The 22860-nt window shown below is 51.7% G+C and overlaps 1 protein-coding gene across 3 annotated transcripts in view; it reads right to left on the minus strand.

Moving 5' to 3' along the window:
• The window catches only part of FZR1 (fizzy and cell division cycle 20 related 1), a 91968-nt gene that overhangs the window by 24782 nt on the left and 44326 nt on the right, over positions 1–22860 (minus strand). For all 3 annotated transcript variants that reach the window (XM_086947128.1, XM_086947130.1, XM_086947129.1), the window contains 4 exons: positions 2718–2902; positions 2388–2621; positions 2197–2301; positions 1076–1168 (listed from right to left, as the gene is read on the minus strand). In XM_086947128.1, the coding sequence (XP_086803254.1) occupies positions 1076–1168; positions 2197–2301; positions 2388–2621; positions 2718–2902 (617 nt within the window). The remainder of the gene's footprint in view (positions 1–1075; positions 1169–2196; positions 2302–2387; positions 2622–2717; positions 2903–22860) is intronic.

A 22860-nucleotide genomic window follows, 5' to 3' on the forward strand; every position in this document is an offset into this window, starting at 1 on the left:
ACCACTTCTGATGATCTACAAACTATTACAGCAAAAAGGATATTTTCTTCTGTTTGGTGACATGGTGGAGAGCCCAGCTCTATCCCTATTTAAGTATCTAGCCCACTGCCATATTGTAGGACTAAATACACTGCCCTTCAGTCAGCATATATTAGACTGTGCCTCCTAGTCCGTCATCATCAGTGTTGTGAGGAACATCAGGCGTGCCCTGGAATGCATTAGGAAGACCTGAAGACAGCCTTTAACCTCCACTATTGCAGACTTTGAAGGAGAGGCTTAGGAGGAGGTGTACGACTACTGGTTGTGCCTTAATTATTTCATAGCCCAACATTACCCTGGTGGTTAATCAATGTCAGTTTGGAAACAACTGGATCTGGTGGCAACGAGTAGGCATCGGCACAGAAGGACAAGGTGTACTGTGAAGAAATGCAACTTCTGGAGGCATTGATATTAAGTTACTGCACATATTTAACCCCATTTCATCCTGGTTTGATTTAAAACACCTGTAAACATATATACATTACAAATTACCATGGCATCAACTATGCAGATAGTAGCCTGCTATCTATTGTCATTGTTGGGAGGGAGGGGGGCATCACGAGCTGCTCATTGTTTCACCACTTGTGATAATGAAACACTATAAAAATTAACTTTCTTTTATTTTGGGTATATTTGAAATTTAGCTCCAAGGAGCTCTGCAGCACATTCTGGTGCTGCAATAAAGTAATCTAACATGGAGTGTGTACGCGAGAGAAAGTGCATGCGAGTCAAGGTGAACAAGATATGACAGAATAAGAATTTGGGACATGACAGTGGCTGGTTTTAAACATTACATTGTACAACTTTACAGTTTAAGGCACATGGAGATGAAGTGGATTTGCCCAGCTTTCGATTTTTTGCTCAAGCGCCGAAGTCTACATATCAAACATTCAGATTCCAAGAGCACTAACTCAACCATTAGATCTCACCTTCTACTGCAAACATTCAATATTTATGTAACTGAACAATGGAGGGTAGTAAATGAATTTAAGACACAAAGGACTCTAGAACTCACAGATACAGAGAAAGACTTTACCTTGGTAGACCGAGTTTTGCTGAAAACATTCCAGAACCTTAATGTTTCGTCCCCTGCACCCGTAACGATGGCCTCGCCATCTGGAGACATTGCCTGGGAATGGGGGGATAAAGAGTAAGTGAAGAAAGACAAGTTGAGCCTCTAACAGTTAGTTACATCAGGCTGAAAATCTATTTGGACCTCTGAGGCGCTCTCCATTACATCAAAAATATGGCAAAGAAAGGCATCATTCTGGGATTTACCAAAACTTCTTTGGCTGGCAGTAAAGAAATACATTTCATTTAGAGTACGGTGCTTTCTTCAGAGATGCAGAAATTAAACTGAGCCCATCTTACCTTTTGCGATAGCATTAGCGATGGCCATGGAGGACATTAGGTTCAGTCAGTCTGTGGCAACTACTAGCTTCTCACTGTGTCTCAACTCACAGACAGCTTGAGGTGTCAGATGCCACATACGGAAATGCCCTCTCACCTGACGAGCATGCATTTCTCTCTAACCACCTTCACCATGAGTTACAAGCACCTTCAAACAATTAGGTTTTTAGTCGCCATACTACGGTCAATCCAAAAAGAGGCATTAAAAACAACTGTCAGCTAGAAAAGCTGTTGAGCAGGTAATATTCCACTTAATGCAAATTGCAATACATTTAATTGGGTTTAGATCGCTGTACAAATCTAAAAGAATGCACTGAAATTACCTTGAGTGACATGGACAGGAAAGACATGCCACCCTCATCACGCTCCCAAAAACAAAAACGTTTGTATTAAAAGCATCACAGAGAGTGGGGCAATCAACAAGAACCACAATTCAAATGAGTAGCCGAATGAGATTTCAGACCATATTGTGGTGGGACAATCTCAGTGCTGTGTGTAACACTACAGAACACTTTTCCTTCTGGTCCAAAGGCCGAGAAACCAGCGACTACATCAGGAAGCTCTGGCCAGTCTAACTACTCTCATCCTCCAATGAGATGGACCCTGCTGGAAGCGCTTGCATATCTGTGGGTAGAAGCTCTAAAGAAATCCTCATTAATATCAACAAAAATTAGTCTTGCACGGCCATACGCTGCTTCTGATGGCGAGTTACAGACTGGAAAAAGTTCAAACAACGATCTTACTTACCAAATATAAAACTCTGTACGAATGTCCTGTTAATTTGGCCACTTGTGTCAGGGAGGGATACTTCCAGACAAGGATTTGGTTTTGAGAGTATCCATGAGTGCTCACCTGAAGTAAATTTAACAGACAAACATTAATGGCCAGGCTTAACAGAGCTCAGATTTGTATGTAGTACCTCATCCGCAACTACTCACCAGTTCATTGGCATGTTTCGACCATGCCAAGTTGCACACTTGGGAGCCTGTATCAATGCACTGCAATGGTTGGCCCGTCAAGGTGTTCCAGAAACGGATGCAGCGGTCTGCTGTGCCGCCACCCGAAGCGAGTAGGCCATGCTGGTGGGGAGACCAGGCAATCGCTTTTACGGCTGCTAAGTGCTCTGTGTACTGCTGGACTGGACTGAGGCTGGAGTGATTCCACACCAGTAGCTGGTGTGAGGAGAAAAGGGAATGTTATAGACCAATGTGTGGCTGCAACACTTTAAAAAGTATGTGAATAGAATTCAAGTAAAAGTGCTAGAATACCTTGTTGTCATTGCCACCTGAGGCAAGGAGCTGATGATCAGTAGACCATTTCAACCCGCACACCTCTTGCCGGTGACCTTGCAGCCGTCGCTCAGACTGGAGTGGAGGCGTTCTAATGTCTCGCTGCAAAATCATTCTGTCTCTGCTCCCTGAGGACAACTGGTCAGCGTTCCATGCTAAAGCACCTGTTGCAATTGCCCAGAAGAGATGGAAATCTGTGAACCTCCGCCAATCAGAGCAGGCTATTCAGCAAATATTAATCCAAACAGCGATAAAGGGCACTAGTCAGACTATGCCTTGTTTTATACATTGTGGGAGTGCTATGTACTCTAGATATGGAAGGTAAACTTCAGACCAGGAGGGATTCCTATCATTGCATGCAAACTAGACGCAGAAGTGGTTTGTACACATCTTAGTGAGGTGTGTGGGGGGGGGGGGGGGGGGACATGATGGCAGGACAACAGGAGAGCACAGATGTTGGAATTAGGTAGCCTGGCCTAGGGCAAGACTAACATTTAGAGGCACAGTGTAAAGGTTGCAGACCACCCAAAAGTAACTTCACGCAATAGCACTCAAAAAGAAAAACACTACACCAAAATTATATGAAAATACGTGCTGCTTTATATAAAAATAATATGCTCTGTGTTGTCAAGTATCAGTAACTCACATATAAATAGTTCAAATCAGTTTAGATCACTTTCAGGGTCAGCAATTACACGTTTTAAATTACTAGCAGATAATCACTTTTTTACATTACTAGCTGTCACTGTACTTCCGGATTCTGATCACGCTTTTTCATTAGAATAACTGTACCTTAGAATTAATTAGGCTAGATATACTCCGCTAGAATCTTGGGAGAAAACTACACCTCACTATAAGCAAGAGCAAATATCATTACAGTAATAACATTTAAACTGCTAAGCAATTTAGTCAGTCAGGTTCAACATTACAGTTCATTTGTCATTAAACCAGTTTCAAAGAGAATCACAAGGCAGTTTCTTACAGTTGAACTAAGAAGGTTCGATTAGGTAATGACTGTACTCAGCTTACTTAAATCAGGCCAGAGCCTCACTCTCATTTACATGAAACACCTTTAGCTCCTCTTATTACTTCTCTGAGTACCCTTGGGTTAGATTTACCGCCATCAGCATTCAATTAAGCCCCCCACAGTAGTGGAATGAAAATATCTTGTAGAACACTATACTCAAAATATCCAGTCCCTGAAGGTTTCCTTAAGTCAATTACCAGCGTCACTCTCCCCCTTTCTGAACTCCTCCTTACTTGTTTTTACCAGGCGGATGTGCAGACAGTCCGGTTTCAGGGGACAAGATCGATCTGGTGTGAGGGGCTGAGGGAAAACAAGGCCAGGAAAGCTCCCACTCCTCAGCTGACTCCTCAGCGTGAGCCTGCTCCTTCGCGCTACCTTTGCGCTAAAATAACTTCCAGGCAGACCCCAACCCTCTTTACCGCTGCCAGGCCTCCTCGCTCTCCCTCCCTGCTCAGGCCGACTCCTGTACACGGCGCCCAAGCAGGAGGAAGCGACCTGACAGGCGGCGAGCTGAGGAACCCTCCGGCGCCTTCCCTCAGCGCAGCGCGAAGGAAACACTCCTCCGGTGCGCATGCGCGGAAGCGCTCTCGCCGAGGCCGCCTCCCACGGGATCTGCTCCGAGGAGAGACGCTGCTCGCTGGGGCCTGCTCACTTCACGGCCCCTCCTTCCGGGGATATCTCCACAGACGGGGCGTGCGCAGTAACGCCTCTGGTTCCTCTCAGGACAGGCGACGCGTCTCCAGCGCGATCAATGCCCCTGGGGTCCCGCTTACAAAGGGAAGCCTCTCTAAGCTTCCCAGGCTCAGTGGATCCCGGGGGGGTGCTGGCCCAGAGCGCGATCGATGGAAACCCGGTCACAGTTCACCTCACACCTTCTTTTCAGCTGGCAGAGGGGATGGCCACACACCACAGGACCAGTCACTGGTAGGAGATGCTATCAGTTGTTTAATGAATGAATTCCCTTCCTTCACCAAAACGAAGAGGAGGGGTAAGGGGGGCTCCTTCAGAATAAAGCCAGGTTGTACTCTCCCAGCACCAACCCCCTATTCCTCCTTACTGGGCAGACTAGGGGTACGGGGAACTCTCAGCTCAGCTCCCAGGACTACTAAAGTTAACCCCTTAATCTATCTGCCCAGGATCAGCAGGATGAGCTAACTTGGCTAGGACAACAGGACCAAGGAGGGGGAAAACCTTGACAGAGGGCTACTCTTGTAGAGGGAACCACCCTTCAGAATCCTACCCCCACTAGACCTCAGCCTTCACTCTAGCTGCTCCTCACTGACAGACAAAATGGCTGTCCAGCATTCCGCCTTATATAGGCTGCCCTTCAGTGGTCCAGAATGGACCAGAAGGTTCTGGAATGCCCTATGTTAGGCTATGGCCAGGTTCTGTTGGTGACAGTTGGGGCAGTTGGTGGCCACCATTTTAGGTGGTGCCAACTTTCCTGTCAGAACAGGCCTCTGGGCCTGAGGTAAAAGATTATGAGGGGGGAAGAAAACACCTATCCCCCTGACCAACACCTACAAAAAGTCAGTAGACACAAAAATTAACAAGGGTATGAGGGGCAAAAAGGGGACAAAATAAATAAAAATTAGGAGGGACTTCGCCAAAAAGCCAGTCAGGTCTAACACGCGTCCCCCCCAGCTGAAAGTGGGGAGAACTACCCAACCCCTTGGGAGTCCTCATCACTAAGGCGGAAATACCTGGAGAGACCGTCTGCATTGGCGTGGTCCACTCCAGGCCGATGTTCCACCCGGAAGTCCATTCCCTGTAGGGAGATGGACCACCTCAACAACTTGGGATTTTCCCCCTTCATTTGCATCAGCCAACGAAGGGGTCGGTGGTCGGTCTGAACCAGGAAGTGCGAGCCAAAGAGGTATGGCCGCAGCTTCTTCAGAGCCCACACCACCGCAAAAGCTTCCCTTTCAATGGCACTCCACTTCTGTTCCCGGGGAAGCAGCCTCCTGGATAAGAAGACTACAGGTTGATCCAGGCCCTCTTCGTTGAGTTGCGATAACACTGCCCCAATGCCATGCTCTGATGCATCCGTTTGGACAATGAACTCCTTGGAGAAGTCTGGGGCCCTCAGGACCGGTGCCGCACACATTGCCTGTTTCAACTTTTCAAAGGCTTGCTGACAAGCCTTTGTCCAAACTACCCGTCGAGGTTGTTTCTTGGAGGTGAGCTCTGTGAGGGGCGCTACAATAGTGCCATACCCCTTCACAAAGCGACGGTAGTAACCTGTGAGGCCCAGGAAAGCTCGGACCTCAGTCTGTGTCTTGGGGGGTTCCCAGGCCATGATTGCCTCAATCTTCGCCTGCAGGGGCTGCACAGTTCCCCTACCCACCAAGTGTCCAAGGTACACAACCGACCCCTGCCCAATCTGGCATTTGCTGGCTTTGATGGTCAATCCAGCTTGTCTCAGGGCCTGGAGAACGGCCTGCAAATGCTGCAGATGGTCCTCCCAACTGCTACTGAAGACAGCAATGTCATCCAAGTAAGCAGCAGAGAAACTCTCCATTCCAGAGAGGACCTGGTTCACCAGCCGCTGAAATGTGGCAGGGGCGTTCTTGAGCCCAAAGGGCATCACACAGAACTGGTAGTGTCCCTCAGGCGTGGAGAAGGCTGACCTTTCCCTTGCTCCATCTGTCAAGGAGATCTGCCAGTACCCTGAAGTGAGGTCAAAGGTACTCAGATATTGGGCAGCTCCTAGCCGGTCAATCAATTCATCCGCCCTAGGGATCGGATGAGCATCAGTCCTTGTCACTGAATTCAGTCCTCGGTAATCCACACAGAACCTCAGTTCAGGTGTGGTGCCTGGTGGTGCGGCTTTTGGCACGAGCACCACCGGACTGGACCAAGGGCTGTTGGAAGGTTCAATTACTCCCAGCTCTAGCATCTTGGCAACTTCTCCATGTATGCTAGCCTTCACCTTGTCAGACAGCCGGTAGGTCTTGGACTTCACTGGTGGGCTGTCTCCTGTGTCCACATCATGGGTACACAGGTGGGTCCTTCCCGGGACAAGGGAGAACAACGAAGAGTACTGCTCCAGTATCTGGCGGCAGTCCTCCCGTTGCTCAGGAGTGAGAGTAGGAGAGAGATTCACTCCCTCCACTGACCCATCCTTCTCTTGGGACGAAAAGAGATCTGGGAGAGGTTCGCTTTCCGCTTCCTCTCCCCCGTCAGTCACCATCATCAGCATGAGTTCGGGCCTCTCATGGTGGGGCTTGAGTCTGTTGGCGTGTAGCACCCGTAGGGGCTGTCGAGGGGTCTTAAGGTCCACCAGGTATGTGGCCTTACCCTTCTTTTCCAACACCTCAAAGGGGCCTGTCCAGCGATCCTGGAGGGCGCTAAGCTCTCCAGGCTCCATCACCCACACTTTCTGTCCAGGCTCCAGTTCCACCTGGTGAGCATTGTGGTCGTACCACTCCTTCATGACTGCCTGGCTGGCCTCCAAGTTGTCAGAAGCTTGCTTCCACAACTTCGCCATTTGGCTCCTGAAGGCCAGCATGTAGCTCACCACATCCTGGGGGGGTTTCCTGGGAGATTTCTCCCAACCATCCTTCACCAGGCTGAGAGGACCGCGTACAGGGTGCCCATACAGAAGCTCAAAGGGGCTGAAGCCCACTCCCTTCTGGGGCACTTCCCTGTAGGAAAAGAGTAAACAGGGCAGGAGGACATCCCATTTCCTCCGCAGGCTCTCGGGCAGACTTCTGATCATGCCCTTCAAGGTCTTATTGAACCTCTCAACCAGTCCATTCGACTGGGGGTGATAAGGAGTGGTGAACCGGTAGGTCACTCCACACTCCTTCCACATGGCCTGCATGTAAGCTGACAGGAAGTTGGTCCCCCTGTCGGACACAACTTCCTTGGGAAATCCCACTCGGGTAAAGATTCCCATTAGGGCTCTTGCCACTACAGGTGCAGTGACTGTCCTCAGAGGTATTGCCTCTGGGTACCGTGTGGCATGATCCACCAGTACCAGGATAAACCTGTGACCAGCTGCTGTTGGTGGATCCAAAGGCCCTACAATGTCGATGCCCACCCTCTCAAAGGGGGTGCTAACGACTGGAAGTGGTTCCAGGGGAGCTTTTAGCTTCACCCCTGTTTTCCCACTGGCCTGGCAGGTTACACATGTCCTACAGTATGTGTTGGACGCCGCTTTCATCTGAGGCCAGTAAAAGTGGAGAACAAGCCGTGCAAAGGTCTTGTCCTGGCCTAAGTGTCCTGCCAGGGGTATGGCATGAGCCAGTTCCAAAAGAAAGGCTCGGTACTGTTGCGGGACTACCAAGGCCCTCGATGAACCAGGCGAGGGTACCTTGGGTTCACTGTAGAGGAGTCCATCCTCCCAGTAAATATGGTAATGTCCCGTAACATCACCTGCTGCTTGGGCTTCAGCCTGTCGCCTCAGTCCCTCAAGGGTGGGGCACTCCCTCTGCCCCTTACAGAATTCCTCTCTGGTAGGACCTCCCTCCACATGCCACTCCGCAGGGATGGGCAAATCCTCCAGAGAGTCTACTTCCCCCTCCACGGACTCCTGGTCCACCACCGCAGGTGGCCGATCTGTCTCATGGGGTGTGGAAGCCGGAGCAGGCTTTCTCTGTCTCCGTGTCTGTCCCTTCTTAGCAGCGGGTTGGGCCATTGTTCCAGGCTCCAACCCAGGCGAACTCCCTCTCCGGGCAGTCGCAGACCGTGTGCTGACACAGGCCCAGTCAGGTGTACCCAGCATCGCAGAATGCGTCCGGTATTCCACCTCTCTCCAAGTGTTGTGTTCCATGTCATTCCCCAACAGGCAATCGACTGGCACGGCAGGGCTTACGGCAACTCGAAGTGAACCTGCAACCCCCTCCCACTCAAAGGGAACCTCAGCCACTGGATAGTGGCCCATTCTGCCGTCAGCCATCGCGGCGGGGTGGAGTACATTAGGAACAACCTGCTCTGGGGACACCAGCTGACTTCTCACCATAGTCATGCTGGCTCCTGTATCCCTCAGAGCCTCCCCTCTCTGGCCATTGATGGTAACCCATTGCCCATACTTTGTAGTATTTGGGGGCACCTGGATCTTTGGCACCATCTCCCGCTCTCCCAGGGACACTAAGGTGACACCCGCCCACTCACCCCCCTTATCTAAGGGCAACTCCTCCCAGAGCGCTACACTAGCTACTCCCGGTGACTTTCCTCCGGTGGGAGGGGGTGGTCTCTTTGGGCATCTGACATCTCCCTTATAATGTCCAACGCCACCGCATTCAAAACAGTGGAGAACCCTGGGCTGCTGGCTCTGGCCAGGATGAGGGTTCCGGGGCGGGTTTGCCCTAGGGGTGAAACCTGCTCCCTTCCCTTGGAAGTTATTTTGGGGACCTTTAGAGAACTCTTTCTTTTTCTCCCCCCCCTCCTTCTTCTGGGGGGCGCCCTGTCCGGCTTTTTGAGATTCCCCTCCAGTCCCCTTGGTGGACACCCGGGTACTTGTCCAGATGTCCGCCTCCTCTGCAAGCTTCCGGGGATTGGTCAGCTTGCTGTCTACCAGGTGTTGGCGCAGCTCGGGAAAACATTTCTCGAGGAGGTGTTCTCTCAAAAACAGATCGTACAGCCCCTCATAATCTTTTACCTCACTGCCCTTGACCCAACCCTCTAAGGCTTTTCTGGCGTAATCAAGGAAGTCCACCCAGTTCTGAGTTCCCATTTTGTGGCTCCCCCTAAACTTCTGTCGGTACCTTTCTGGGGTGAGCCCGAACTTCCTCAATAACGCCAGCTTCATGGTGGGGTAGTTTGTCTGTTCCTCTGGATCCAGGGCCAGCAAGGTGTCCCGACCAGCAGGAGGCATGTACTTGTACAAACTACCCCCCCAGTGCTTCTCCTGCACTCCATGAACCTTCAAAGAAACCTCATAAGCGGCCAGCCACTTAGCAACATCATCCCCCTGACTGAAGCTCGCTATCAGGTCCTTTGGGATATAGGGTTTGGTCTCCCTGGCTGACTCTTTCGGTTCGCTGCCACCATTCCTAACAGGAGAGGACCCCCGTTGCAGACTTTGGAGCTCCAGTTCCTTCAGCCTAAACTCGTGGACCATCCTCCTCTCCTCTTTCTCCTGCTCCAACTTAGCCAACTCCCACTTTAGCTGTCTTTTCTCCCTCCTATCGGTGAGCTCAGCTTCCGTTAGGCTTTTCCCAGAAATGCTACTGCCCTTTCTGGAATAGGACACTGGTCCGGTGAGCAAGTTTTCCCCCTCATGGCGGAATAACTCCTCCACCCCCCCCCTCTGTGCCCTGGTCAACCTCTTCATCCTCCTCCTTTGTCTCTTGGTGTGCCTCCACCCAGGCCCTAAGGCTAGTCTGGAGCTCCCCCTTCCTGGCACCATGCTTGAAAAAGACCCCCATTTGTTGGCAGAACATTCTCAATTGGGGCACGGAATAGACTTCCAGGTTTTCCACCGCAAACTCCATTGTGAGTCTGGCAAACCTGGATGCACACCAGAAATTTTAAAGAGGTGAGGGTAACCTAAAACCAACTCCACCCACCACCAGAAATAAATTTAGAAAAAACAAAAAGACTAATTGGGAGGGCCGCAAGGAGAAAACTCCTGGTGTAGGTTGGGTGTATTACGCCAAATTACTAGTAAGTAGCTGCAACCAAGTCCGCAATCCCACCGCTAGGCACCAATATTAAAATTAATCCAAACAGCGATAAAGGGCACTAGTCAGACTATGCCTTGTTTTATACATTGTGGGAGTGCTATGTACTCTAGATATGGAAGGTAAACTTCAGACCAGGAGGGATTCCTATCATTGCATGCAAACTAGACGCAGAAGTGGTTTTTACACATCTTAGTGAGGTGTGTGGGGGGGGGGACATGATGGCAGGACAACAGGAGAGCACAGAAAAGCAGCTTTGTATGAGAGTCAAACAAGTTACTTACCTTCAGTAACACATTATCTGGTAGAGACTATCTAGCTGCAGATTCCTTCCCTCTGAATTTCCCAGGCATCAGGCTGGATCCGGAAACTTTTGCTTGAGCAATATCCCTTGTGCGCGCCATCTGGTTGCTCAATCCAGCTCCGTGTGAAGTCGCTAACGCCATCCAGGCACGCGGCCTTCGGTACTTTATGTTTTTTCAAGGTCAGAAGCACAGAGCCACCAAGTAGCTGAGGTAAATGTGTGCTAACCAGGGCCCTGAAAAAGGGAGTAACCCTAGCCCAAACAATCAGTCTGCAAAGTGGGGAGGCATGGGTTGGCCTGTAAGGAATCTGCAGCTAGATAAAGTCTCTACCAGATAATGCGTTACCGAATGCAAGTAACTTGTTAATCTGATAGAGACTTCTAGCTGCAGATTCCTTACCTTTGAATTAGATATCCAAGCCATACTCTCCTGGCAGTGGGTTACGGACTAATTCCTCACACTAGGAAGTCCTGCAGAACCAAACGAGCAAAATGCCCGTCCCTGCGGACCGAACTGTCCAGACAGCAGTGCTTGGCAAACGTGTGCAAAGATGCCCATGTTGCTGCCTGACCGATGTCCAGAACTGGGACACCCCGAGCCAAGGCCGCAGTTGCAGCCTTTCCCCTGTGGAATTGGCCCTTAATCCCTTAGGAGACTGCTTCTTAGCCAAGTCATAGCAGATATTAATGCAGAGAATGGCCCAGTAAGAGATGGTCCTTTTCTGCACTGCCCGGCCCTTCTTAGCTCCCACGTACTCCACAAAGCGTTGGTCGTCCACACTGAAATCTTTTGTTCGTTATGGTATAACATTTTTTTGGGGTCCAGACGCTCCTCTTCCTTAGAGGGATGTGGGGGAGCAAAAAAGGTGGGCAGCATGATAGTTGTGACCCCATTCCATCTGGGTCAGTCTATCAGCAAAAATAAAAAATAAACACAAAAGAAGAGTGATGACCAAATTAAGGTCCCACTGCGGCAGAATATAGGGCGTAGGCGGAAACAAGTCAGCTAGTCCTTTCAAAAACCTATTTAAAATTGGAGACCTAAAGAGAGAGAGTTGGTCAGACAGCAGCTAGATAATAAAGAACCATTAGGAGTACCCAAAGCAGGGCCCTGCTGGGCAAGGGTTAGACTGAATAGAAGAACAGTGGAAAGAGAAGCAACAAGAGGGTCAAAAGACCTTTCTGTACAGTATAATACAAACTTCTGCCAACAGCACGCGTATACCATCTCAGTGAAGGGCCGCCTGGCCGCAAAATTGAGGTTGCTTACTTCAGGAGGAAGGTCAGAAGCCCTGAACTGCAGCCACTCAATCTCCATGCATGGAGGCGCAGAGTTGACCGGTTTGGGTGGAGGACCCTCCCCTGCTCTGCGACAGAAGATTCTCACGAAGGGGCAGCCTGATCAGAGAATCAATGCTCTTTTTCAGAAGCTCTACATACCAGACTCTGCTCACCCAATCCTGAGCCACGAGAATGACTTAGGCTTGGTCGTTCCTGATCTTCTTCGGAACCCTAAGCAGGAGTAGTATGGATGGAAAGGCTTACAGCAAGCCCTGAGCTCCAAGCGGGACGAAAGGCGACGCAGAGCGATAGCTGCCTTGGAAACTCCAGCGCGCAGTATAGCTGACCCTGCGCTATCTCTTCTGAGGTGAACAGATCTAACCAAGGATCTCTCCAGGTCTGATAGAGACCATGTGCCACTTCCGACTGGAGACGCCATTAGTGATCCAAAAGGCATTGATGGCTGAGTTTGCCCGCCCTGGCGTTCAGAGAACTTGAGAGGTGTTGAACCACCAGAGTTATTCCGTGCAGTTCCAGACATGTCCAGAGACGCAGGGCCTTTCAACACAGAGTCCACAACGCAGTGCTTGCTGCAGTACCACATGACATTAACAGAAAGAAGGAATGCCTTCAATGCCAATCGAATCACTTGAAGCTCCAACAAATTGATGTGGAGCGCCAACTCAGCTGGAGACCAGGGTCCCCTGATCTCCACCACTCCCAGATGGCCACCGCGCCCCAGAAGTGGCGCATCTGTCACAACTGTGAGATCTGGTTGGGGAAGGGAGAGGGGTCTGCCATTGACCCAATCGCAGGTCGTCAACTACAACTGCAGATTTCTTGCAGTTCCTTCCGAGTTCTGTACCAAGTCGGTGAGATTTCCCAGATGTTGTGCCCACTGGAACTTCAGGTCCCACTGCAAAGCCTGCATACAACACCTGGCATGCTTTGCCAAAAGGATGAAGGAGGCCATGAGTCCAGTCAGCCTCCGAGTCAGTCTAAACGCAATGGAGGATAGAGGCTGAAACATTGGCATCATAACCTGAAAATCCTGGACTCACGGCTCGGGAGGATAGGCCTGAAACCGCAAAGTGTCCAGAACAGCCCCGATGAAAAAGAGCATCTGAGGAAGAGTCACGTGTGACTTCGGCACGTTTATAGAGAACCCCCAGCAAATGCAGGAGGTTTGCCATAGTCTGAAGGTGGGAGACAACAGCCTGGGGTGAGGACGCCTTCAACAGCCAGTCGACGAGGTAGGGGAAGGCTGGCACCCCTAACCTACGCTGATGAGATGCGACCACCGCCATCAACTTGGTTAACACCCGAGGAGCACAGGTAAGTGTTATATTTTACATGCAAAAATGTAAGGGCTTTTTGTGGCTCTAGGGATAATTGAGTAGCCCTACCGACGCCCTGACATTCTGGACATTGGGCATTGTGAGCCCCTGTGAAAGGCCAGTTAGCCTGGGGCCAGTGTCAGTGCGTTGCGCCCCCGATTGGGGCACCCTGGCTTTATGACCATTGTTTTCTAAAGTGTTTTATGCTTATGAGGCCTAGTGCCTCATATGGTGCGTGTGAATAATGTGTTTATGCCGAATGTGAATGCTGAGGTCCGTATTGCACTGGTAATTACTGGTTGTGCTCTACATCTATAATTTGTGCTATGGTTAATACATGTTCTACATTTGCTAATTTCTACTAAGTGATGATTCCGACGGTGGTCCATGTGGCCCTGTCATTTGTACATAATCCCCTGTGAATATTGCCCATGCCAGTTGGCGCAGTGTAAATGTGTTTCTTATAATACAAAGGCTATTTTTATATATATTAACAACAAAGGGAGACCCAAGAGCTATTAAAGATACAGAGTCCATGCTCCTAACTTCATCACTAAAACATAAAGGGACACTGCAACTTGGACGTTGGATGCAAAAAGTTGTTACTGATGCATATACAAGTATTCTTCTGTCTGTCTCTTTGTCCTAGGTACTATACAGGAGCGGGACACATTAAGAAGATGTATCCTGAGACTGGATACATAACCCCCCTGGCCGCCCTGTTAAGTTGAGAGGTTTTCTTCTATTTTTAGAATTCACGTGCACTTATAAGTTTTTGGTCCTGACGAAATGCCACCGACCTCTGGGCGATTATGGGCATGAAACATGTTGACCTTTGATTCCTTGATTCATCAGGTGAATATACCTATTAGAACAAGAACGTCTTTCATGGCTACTACTGCTTGAGGTTTATCACTACGACACATTGTTGCGTACAAACCCCCTCCCCCTTTGATTTTTCACTAGGCACTGGTTTTTCCCTCATTTTACCCCATACCTCCTTTACCCCGCACACCTACATGCACCATCCGGCTGTCCTAAAAAATCTCCAGTAAAGTGTCCCATCTTGGGGCCCGTGGGGGATTGCAGCGCCGGCCCCACGTGGAGCTATAGCCCGATGATGAAGCATGACATCCTATGGGTGTATGATGAAACATGATATCCTAAGGGTGTGTGAGGGCTACGAAGGACAATATTTGCCTTTGTTATGATGGGTGTTTTTACCTAGGCTCCTCTTTCTGTCTCCTTCCCCCCTTTCTCTTTTTTCTCTTTAAATTGTTTGTTTGGGTGACTTTTTGGCACCCCTACGTTTCAGGATGACTTTTTGCATCCAACGTCCAAGTTGCAGTGTCCCTTTATGTTTTAGTGATGAAGTTAGGAGCATGGACTCTGTATCTTTAATAGCTCTTGGGTCTCCCTTTGTTGTTAATATAGTTGCACGGCGGCTCAGCCGTAGACCCTTAATTTGTTTCTCTTTTACTTCACCTCTCCTTCGTGAGTTGACACATGAGGCACAGCCGCATATATTGGCAGTATTGGTCCACTCTTGTGGCCACACATTGGTTACACCTTGGCCTGGTTTATACTACCTAGACCAGACGCTAACACCCTGAGCAGGCGCTCCTAGATCAGTTCAGGAACTTTTTCCTATTGAAGATTTTACATTTTACGTATACACAAGAGTAGCTTTGGCGTAGCCATTTACACTGCAATAACATGTCTATAGACCAATAGTTGGTTGTAGTTTGGGCGGCAAGGTTCGCTACTGCATATAAGAATAACATTTTCAACTTTCCTTGTGCTTCAGGAACACGTATGGACGCACCTTGTAGGTTAACACCGATATACCCAGAATTTGGGTCAGTGGCCTCTAAGTTAGTATCCAATGCGTATGTGCTGTCAATCAGCCGTTCCACCTTAGGACATGCGCTCTGGTTCCTGTGCTCTTGCGCATGCGCCGAGCCTTGCGAGCACAATTCCGTCCCCCGGATAGGGTGGTCCCTGGGGGTCATGCCCTTTTTCTTCAATTTTTAACTAGCACCGTATGCCAGGTCCTCTAGGCAGGCACCCAACATGACTAGGTTTACAGCTGGCAGCCCCATGAGAGCGACGCAAGTACGGAGCGGGTCCCTCTTATGGGATCCGGCCGCTAGACTCTGGGATGCTTTTGCACGAGTCGTAGGCTAGCTCATGGTTTTTCGCTTCAGCTACTCTTTTGTTTGTTTTTCTACTGACTAGTGATTACAAATCTGCTATCGAGTTAGTACAGGATGCCCATGCCTATCCTGACACTCGCCAATGAGCAAGGTAAGCCTGCTTATTATTGTTAATATTGCAATTACCACTCGTTACCAATGTGTGGTTCCCCTTTTTAGGTTTTGCCTCGCCGAAGATGCGCTCTGCGCATCTTTTCGGCGCAGGCGAAAACCTGATGATAACTGTAGTGTGGCTTGGTTCGGCCCTCGTCGTTGATTGGCTGGCTCCGTAAACGGAGCCTTGCCATTGGACGAGGGGCCTGTCCGTCAATGCCGGACCAGACACGGGGGCGTTCCCGACATTCTTTGGCTTTTGCCGACGTCACGGGACGCCGGGAACGCCCCCGTGTCTGGTCCGGCATTGCCGGCACTTCTGCGTCTCTCCTAACCCCGTGACTGGCCGGCCGGCCAATCCTAGCGCGGCAGCCCGGGGGAAGAAGGAAGCAGCAGGACGAAAGAGGAAGACCTGCAAGGAGCGCTAAAATGTTTCTGCGCGTCCAAGGTAAAGGCTGCAGGCTCGCCTTTCATGTATTTTCGACGAGTCTTGAAATACGCCTTGTTAGCTATGTGATTCATTACTGAGTGCCTCTCTTATTCTTTATGCCTGGTTTTCTGTCCAAGTCCGACCCGTTTTGAGGCACGTCCCTCCCTTCCCTCTATCTCCGTGGCCCTGAAGCTGTAGGGCTGCTGAGGGAAGTTCAGTCAGGCAGCAACAGTGAGCCCCGGTGACGAGCTGCCATTGGCGCAGACAGGAGCCGTTCTACCAATCACAGGGCCCGGTCTCCACTCCCTGCTGCAGGCCCTCCAGCCCTCCAATCTCGCTCCCAGCTCGGGGCATTGCTCTTGCTTCTCTCTGCATCGACGAATATTCGCACTCTCTAGTCCCATTCACCTCCCTCCTCACCCTGACCCCACGACCCGGCTCTCCGGTCCTCTATTCTCACCCTGAGTCCTTCACAACCCTAATGTTCCTCCACAGTCCTTCCTCAGACCCGGCCTTCTCTCCTCATCCTCCTTTCTCAAGCCCAGGCCCGGCCTTCGCTCAGATAGCGCCCTGGGCGGCACCAGAACTTCGCCCTTGCTCCCGATTGTGCGTAAAATAAGGCAACAAGGGGTCCCTTTTGTGTTCAACGGCTAGTCATTGGCTGATTACATCAGAGCCATGAGTGGCCTCTGAACACACACATCTCCGCCATCACCCTCACCCCCCTAAATTGTACACAGATCAACTGCTCCATGGTAGAGCCAAGCTGTTGGTGAGGGGCCGGTTGGGGGATGTGGGCAGGGGGTGCCAGGTAGTTGAGGGAGGAGGAAGGTTAGTTGAGGGAGGAGGGTTAGTTGACGGTAAAAATGTTGTGCCTATGGAATATAGAAAAAAACTGATGAAAAACAAAAGAATACGATGAAGCCCTAGAGCCATATTTAGTCTGCTGACTGCATGCCATTAATAAAGCACCTCGGTGCTCCCCTGGCGCCCTGGGTCTAGCTCGCCCGTGCTCAAGGCCGGTTCTGCCTGGCCAGTCCCTGACTGGCTACATCAAGCACTGACTTGTGTCAGAACACACATCTCCCCCCCCCTCACTCGAGTTACCCACAAGGTAGCTCCCACCCCCTGTGAAGCTAATTCCAAGTTGTTTGGAGGGGCGGGGCTGTTGATGTGTGGCAGCAGGGGGCTAGATAGCGCTTTGAATAGATCACTGGACAAAGGAACAGAGGAGTTGTGTTGGTGTTTGCAAGGGTAGTTGTGCTGACAGTTCTTTTCGCCCCTCTGGAGCTTGGCGCCCTGGGCTTGGGCCCAGTTCGCCCATATCAGAAGTCGGCCCTAAATGTACCATCATTACTCTGCACCTGACAAACTTTGCCTCTACACTCTCCCCCCCACCCCCTTTAAAGTCTCCATCCGGTCTTCGCGCCTAGTCCCAATCTCCTGCCTTCATCATTTATTTGTTCCGCCCAGTTTATCTCCATTTCACAACACCTGCTGCTCTCAACACTGTCGGCGCCCCTCCCTCTCGGCCCAGTGCACCCGCCCCCTCTCTGGCACGCGACCATACTCTACTCCCCCCAGCACTGGTTCTCCTGCCTTACTCCCCCTCCCTCCTGCAGCACGTGCTCCTCATCCACCCTTATCCTCCTCCTGCACTTGCTACTCCTCCTTCCTCTTCCTCAGGGATTGGCGGTCCTCACTTTATCTCCCCATATCACTGACTCTATACTGCCCCACTTTTATCGTCATTCACCCACTGACTCTCCGTGGCTACCTGGGACTCAATCGTCAAATGTAAAGCGCTCTATCATATTTGGGTGAAGGCTGGCGCTATATCAAACAGCACACATACATAGTCCTTCACTCCCTCTACAACGCCCCCGACACACAATAACACTGCTCTCCCTCCCACGGCCTCTCCCCAGGGCTCAAACCACTCTTTCTGCACTGCCACCCTTCCCGCTCCATCTTCGTGCCAGCCCCTCCCGCCTCTTTCTCTCTCCTCCACCTCTGCTGTCCCTCCAGCCGCCCACCGCACTGGCTAGCCTCCTCCCCCGGCCACACTTCACCTGCCCTCCCCCGTGGTTTGATTTCCATGCCTCGCCCTTCTCCAGTCCCAGCACGGGCTCTCCCTTAGGGCCTTTTATCGCGAGCCTTTCCCCATCACTTCAGCACTACCTCTCCGAACCCTTTATCGCTCACCGCTGGCTCTCCCCTCCTCTCGCTCCTCGGGCCTCGCTACCTCTACCCTCCCCGGACGCACTTTCCGTTCTCTGCCCACAAACCAGCTGTAACTCTGAACCCGGCTCCGCTCCCGCCTATCTCTCACCCTCCCGGGCACCTATTAAACCCCTCCCGCCCCCGAGCAACGTCTATGTAGCCTCTCTTTTCTCCGGTAATTGTCTTTTCTCCTTTAATTTTTTTTCTCTTATTTAGATTTTTTTTCTCTCGCCCTGTTCTTCGATTACCGCCCCGCCCCCCCCCCGCCACATCCTCCAGCACTGCCCCCCACCCACGCCCGTCATCGAGGAGTACCCACCCTCACCCTCACTCACACTCACCCACCCTCACTCACCTTCACCCTCACTCACCCTCAACCCCTCACCCTCACTCACCCCCACTCACCCTCAACCTCACTCACCCTCACCCTCACCTTCACTCACCCTCAACCCCTCACCCTCACTCACCCTCAACGCCTCACCCTCAATCACCCTCAACCCCTCACCCTCACCCACCTTCACTCACCCTCACTCACACTCACCCTCACTCACCCTCACCCACCCTCACTCACCCTCACCCACCCTCACCCACCCTCAACCCCTCATCCTCACTCACCCTCAACCCCTCACCCTCACTCACCCTCAACCCCTCACCCTCACTCACCCTCAACCCCTCACCCTCACTCACCCTCACTCACCCCCACTCACCCTCAACCCCTCACCCTCACTCACCCTCACCCTCACTCACTCTCAACCCCTCACCCACCCTCAACCCCTCACCCACCCTCAACCCCTCACCCACCCTCAACCCCTCACCCACCCTCAACCCCTCACCCTCAACCCCTCACCCTCAACCCCTCACCCTCAACCCCTCACCCTCACTCACCCTCAACCCCTCACCCTCACTCACCCTCACTCACCCCCACTCACCCTCACTCACCCCCACTCACCCTCACTCACTCTCAACCCCTCACTCACTCTCAACCCCTCACCCACCCTCAACCCCTCACCCACCCTCAACCCCTCACCCACCCTCAACCCCTCACCCACCCTCAACCCCTCACCCCCTCACCCTCAACCCCTCACCCTCAACCCCTCACCCTCAACCCCTCACCCTCAACCCCTCACCCTCAATCCCTCACCCTCAATCCCTCACCCACACTCACACTCACCCACCCTCACCCTCACTCACTCACCCACCCTCACTCACCTTCACCCTCACTCACCCTCAACCCCTCACCCTCACTCACTCACCCACCCTCACTCACCTTCACCCTCACTCACCCTCAACCCCTCACCCTCACCCACCTTCACTCACCCTCACTCACCCTCACTCACCCTCACCCTCACTCACCCTCAACCCCTCATCCTCACTCACCCTCACCCTCACTCACCCTCACCCACCCTCAACCCCTCATCCTCACTCACCCTCAACCCCTCACCCTCACTCACCCTCAACCCCTCACCCTCACTCACCCTCACTCACCCCCACTCACCCTCAACCCCTCACCCTCACCCTCACTCACTCTCAACCCCTCACCCACCCTCAACCCCTCACCCACCCTCAACCCCTCACCCACCCTCAACCCCTCACCCACCCTCAACCCCTCACCCCCTCACCCTCAATCCCTCACCCTCAATCCCTCACCCACACTCACACTCACCCACCCTCACCCTCACTCACTCACCCACCCTCACTCACCCTCACTCACCTTCACCCTCACTCACCCTCAACCCCTCACCCTCACTCACCCCCACTCACCCTCAACCCCTCAACCTCACTCACCCTCACCCTCACCTTCACTCACCCTCAACCCCTCACCCTCAACGCCTCACCCTCAATCACCCTCAACCCCTCACCCACCTTCACTCACCCTCACTCACCCTCACTCACACTCACCCTCACTCACCCTCACCCACCCTCAACCCCTCATCCTCACTCACCCTCAACCCCTCACCCTCACTCACCCTCAACCCCTCACCCTCACTCACCCTCACCCACCCCCACTCACCCTCAACCCCTCACCCTCACTCACCCTCACCCTCACTCACTCTCAACCCCTCACCCACCCTCAACCCCTCACCCACCCTCAACCCCTCACCCACCCTCAACCCCTCACCCTCAACCCCTCACCCTCAACCCCTCACCCTCAACCCCTCACCCTCAACACCTCACCCTCAACACCTCACCCTCAACCCCTCACCCTCAACCCCTCACCCTCAACCCCTCACCCTCAACGCCTCACCCTCAATCCCTCACCCACACTCACACTCACTCACACTCACCCACCCTCACCCTCACTCACACTCACCCACCCTCACTCACCCTCACTCACCTTCACCCTCACTCACCCTCAACCTCACTCACCCCCACTCACCCTCAACCCCTCAACCTCAACCCCTCCCTCACCCTCAACCCCTCACCCTCACTCACCCTCAACCCCTCACCCTCAATCCCTCACCCTCACCCCCACTCACCCACACTCACCCCCACTCACCCTCACCCACCCTCACTCACCCTCACCCACCCTCACTCACCCTCACCCACCCTCACTCACCCTCACCCACCCTCACTCACCCTCACCCTCAACCCCTCACCCTCAACCCCTCACCCACCCTCAACCCCTCACCCTCACTCACCCTCAACCCCTCACCCTCAACCCCTCACTCACCCTCACCCTCAACCCCTCAGCCTCACCCTCACTCACCCTCAACCCCTCACCCTCACTCACCCTCAACCTCATGCTAAAGATTTACAAAAAAACCCATAAACAATTCTAAAAGCACTAACTCTAATGCTGCGAGACCTATTGCATTTCTAATGCTTGTTTTTAATGCAGGGGACGGGATTTGATCATGCCCATTACGCCGTATTGCTTTTCAAAGGCAACTGTTGCAGAGCCAAGTGGGCTGTTGAAAATTGTGTTTTCTCCACCTGCCCCTGTTGCCTGCTTGTGCCTCCGTTTTCGTGCCCCTGTTGCCTGCTTGTGCCCCTGTTGCCCGCTTGTGCCTCCTTGTGCCCCTGTTGCCCGCTTGTGCCTCTGTGTGCCCCTGTTGCCTGCTTGTGCCTCTGTGGGCCCCTGTTGCCTGCTTGTGCCTCTGTGGGCCCCTGTTGCCTGCTTGTGCCTCTGTGGGCCCCTGTTGCCTGCTTGTGCCTCTGTGTGCCCCTGTTGCCTGCTTGTGCCTCCGTCTGCCCCTGTTGCCTGCTTGTGCCTCCGTCTGCCCCTGTTGCCTGCTTGTGCTGTGTTGGTGTGTGTGGAGGGCTCTGTGTGGCGGTGTGTGTGGAGGGCTCTGTGTGGCTGTGTGTGTAGGAAGCTTTGTGTGGCTGTGTGTGTGGAGGGCTCTGTGTGGCTGTGTGTGTGGGGGGCTCTGTGTGGCTGTGTGTGTGGGGGGCTGTGTGTGCGGGGCTCTGTGTGGGGGTGTGTGTGGGGCGGCTCTGTGTGTGTTTGTGTGTGTCATTTGCGATAGATAAAGCTAGTGGCATTGTAAATGACAATGCCATTTATTTATGTTAAAAAAACATAAATAAAAATAATGTCAAGAGCAATGGCAATAGCTCTAACTTTAACAAAGGCAAAACCATTGCATTGTAAATGCTTGTTGGTTTAGTTAGCACTTTCCCTAACCAGTGAGACGGGTTTGTGTAATCAATTGAACTTTCTATTTTCCTTAAAAAAAAATTTGCGCCTGTAAGGTAGTCTTTTTCAGATCTAGATCTTGTTTTTTTTTTAAAAACCACGAGGCATTGAGTTCATTATCACACATGTGATTGTTGAGCCCATTTTGGGGCGATTCTTCCTGTTTACCCATGCACTCGTATATGTACTTGTTTGCGGTGTGTCTCTTGTGTACAACTCACGTTTGTCTTTTGTGTAAGATGTGCACCATTGCGGGCACACGTTATGACATCAAGTTGTTACTGATGCATATACAAGTATTCTTCTGTCTGTCTCTTTGTCCTAGGTACTATACAGGAGCGGGACACATTAAGAAGATGTATCCTGAGACTGGATACATAACCCCCCTGGCCGCCCTGTTAAGTTAAGTTGAGAGGTTTTCTTCTATTTTTAGAATTCACGTGCACTTATAAGTTTTTGGTCCGGACGAAATGCCACCGACCTCTGGGCGATTATGGGCATGAAACATGTTGACCTTTGATTCCTTGATTCATCAGGTGAATATACCTATTAGAACAAGAACGTCTTTCATGGCTACTACTGCTTGAGGTTGATCACTACGACACATTGTTGCGTACAAACCCCCTCCCCCTTTGATTTTTCACTAGGCACTGGTTTTTCCCTCATTTTACCCCATACCTCCTTTACCCCGCACACCTACATGCACCATCCGGCTGTCCTAAAAAATCTCCAGTAAAGTGTCCCATCTTGGGGCCCGTGGGGGATTGCAGCGCCGGCCCCACGTGGAGCTATAGCCCGATGATGAAGCATGACATCCTATGGGTGTATGATGAAACATGATATCCTAAGGGTGTGTGAGGGCTACGAAGGACAATATTTGCCTTTGTTATGATGGGTGTTTATACCTAGGCTCCTCTTTCTGTCTCCTTCTCCCCTTTCTCTTTT

The sequence above is a fragment of the Lissotriton vulgaris genome, chromosome 12, assembly GCF_964263255.1.
Source record: "Lissotriton vulgaris chromosome 12, aLisVul1.2, whole genome shotgun sequence".
In the NCBI taxonomy this organism is placed as follows: Eukaryota; Metazoa; Chordata; class Amphibia; order Caudata; family Salamandridae; genus Lissotriton; species Lissotriton vulgaris.